At 45.2% G+C, this 1693-nt stretch overlaps 1 protein-coding gene across 1 annotated transcript; it reads left to right on the top strand.

Annotated features, from left to right (window-relative positions):
• Window positions 1-388: 388 nt before the first annotated feature.
• On the top strand, window positions 389-1449 carry NECHADRAFT_56680 (uncharacterized protein; the record flags this gene model as incomplete). Its single annotated transcript, XM_003039056.1, has 3 exons — window positions 389-1001; window positions 1047-1153; window positions 1204-1449. Coding segments are annotated over 3 exons (966 nt in total), but the record flags the coding sequence as incomplete, so codon positions are not given.
• Between the last annotated feature and the right edge of the window lie 244 nt (window positions 1450-1693).

Genomic DNA, 1693 nt, shown 5'->3' with positions numbered 1-1693 from the left:
TAAATAAGAGTTATTAATATATAATAAAAGGATATTTTTTAAGGGATAAATTAGTTATATTAGGTTTATATTAATAGAAGAGAATATTATATAACCTTAAAGGATAATATAATATTACGTCTAGTAATATACTTAAGGGTATTAAATATAATTAAGTTATATTAATAGCTAAGGTAGCTACTTTATAAGAAGATATAATAAGTGCATTTTATATACTTATAGTTAATCTTTAGACTAATATTCTCTAGGTTTAGTCTAGGGTAGGACTAATATTTCTAGCATTTGGTCCCTAGACCGATGCGGGTGATATTTAGTCCCCTCGGTCCCTTGCTTAGTTAGAGTATTTCTGCTATCTTTCCCCGCCTGGCTTATGTCATGGCCGTGATACTTTGCCCTCTCTTCTCGACATCTCAGTCTTACCGCGCAATACGATCCCTATGCCGCCGACAGGTACCACCAAGAATGCCTCAAGCATCTGACGACCGTCTCGAGCGATTCTTCAGCGCTGACAAACGACGACTTGTTGGCCGCGACAATACTCTTGCGGACCCTTGAAGAACTCGATGTTCCCCTGATTGGCATAGACCACGAAGGCCACCTCCTAGGAATTCAGCTGTTCATGAACACGCCCAATACATCCACGTATCCAAGTAGTCTTCGCCAAGTTTCGTTCTGGATTGGACTTAGACAAGAGATTTACATGAGCTTTGTCGGCCAGAGACCCGTCAAGATCAAGCTCGACCACCTATTCATCGACCGATCATTCTCTCCCGCGGATGACGATACGTGGGCAAATCGCATCATCATTCATTGCGCAGAGGTCATAAACTACTGTTTTGGAGTTGGTGGGCGTAATAGGAACGAGTATCAGGACTTGATCAATTACGATCAGGCTTGGTTGCGGGCTCGACCAGTGTCATGGCTGCCAATAGCCTATAGTGAACCCAACAAGAGTATGGGCGAGGTGTTTCCATACATCGCATATCTCAACCATGCTGTCGGTATGTCAACACCGCTTCCATCAAGGAAAGTCACTGACTCCCCAGTAATCGGCCTTGTACACAGTATCTTTGCGAGGATTCTGCTCATGTGTCACGATGACAGAGCACCACGAATCGGGCCATCCGCTCGACAAGCTCGGAAGAGGATCGACGTAAGTGGTTCTGCTCATCACCCCCGCGTAGTCTAATACAAAATGATTAGGATGACATTCGGACACAAGTCCGAGAGCTCTGTGGTACTGCTCTTTCCAACAAGGCTACCCGGCCCGCAATGTTTACCACGTGTATGGGGATTACAGCGTGCGGGGATCGATTCACTACAGCCAAGGATCAGAGGGCGCTGTTGGACGTGTTGATCTTGGCCGAGGCTGAGCACTCGTGGCCCACTGCCGCGGCACAGGCACACTTGAAGAAAGCCTGGGGGTGGGATTCTGCAGCGGATTCATGATGTGGTTGCCTAGATGTACCAATTTTGTCTGGGTTTGCCAAGATGTTCGACACGTACAGATGCAATGACTTGTGGGGTAGTGAGGAAAAACAGGAATAATAAGGTGAGAGCTACAGTCAAATCAGTCCTATGTATATCTATACCCCATTGTGTTCAAAGATGATATGTGCGCCAACCAGACAAGTTTGGCAATTGGCCGAGATATTATATTCAAGCTCTAACTAACATTTTCCTTCCCGTACTC

This window comes from Fusarium vanettenii (genome assembly GCF_000151355.1).
Source record: "Fusarium vanettenii 77-13-4 unplaced genomic scaffold NECHAsca_195_unmapped, whole genome shotgun sequence".
Classification (NCBI taxonomy): Eukaryota; Fungi; Ascomycota; class Sordariomycetes; order Hypocreales; family Nectriaceae; genus Fusarium; species Fusarium vanettenii.
The sequence above is the reverse complement of the archived record's forward strand: the minus strand, read 5'-3'. Positions and strand labels throughout refer to the sequence as shown.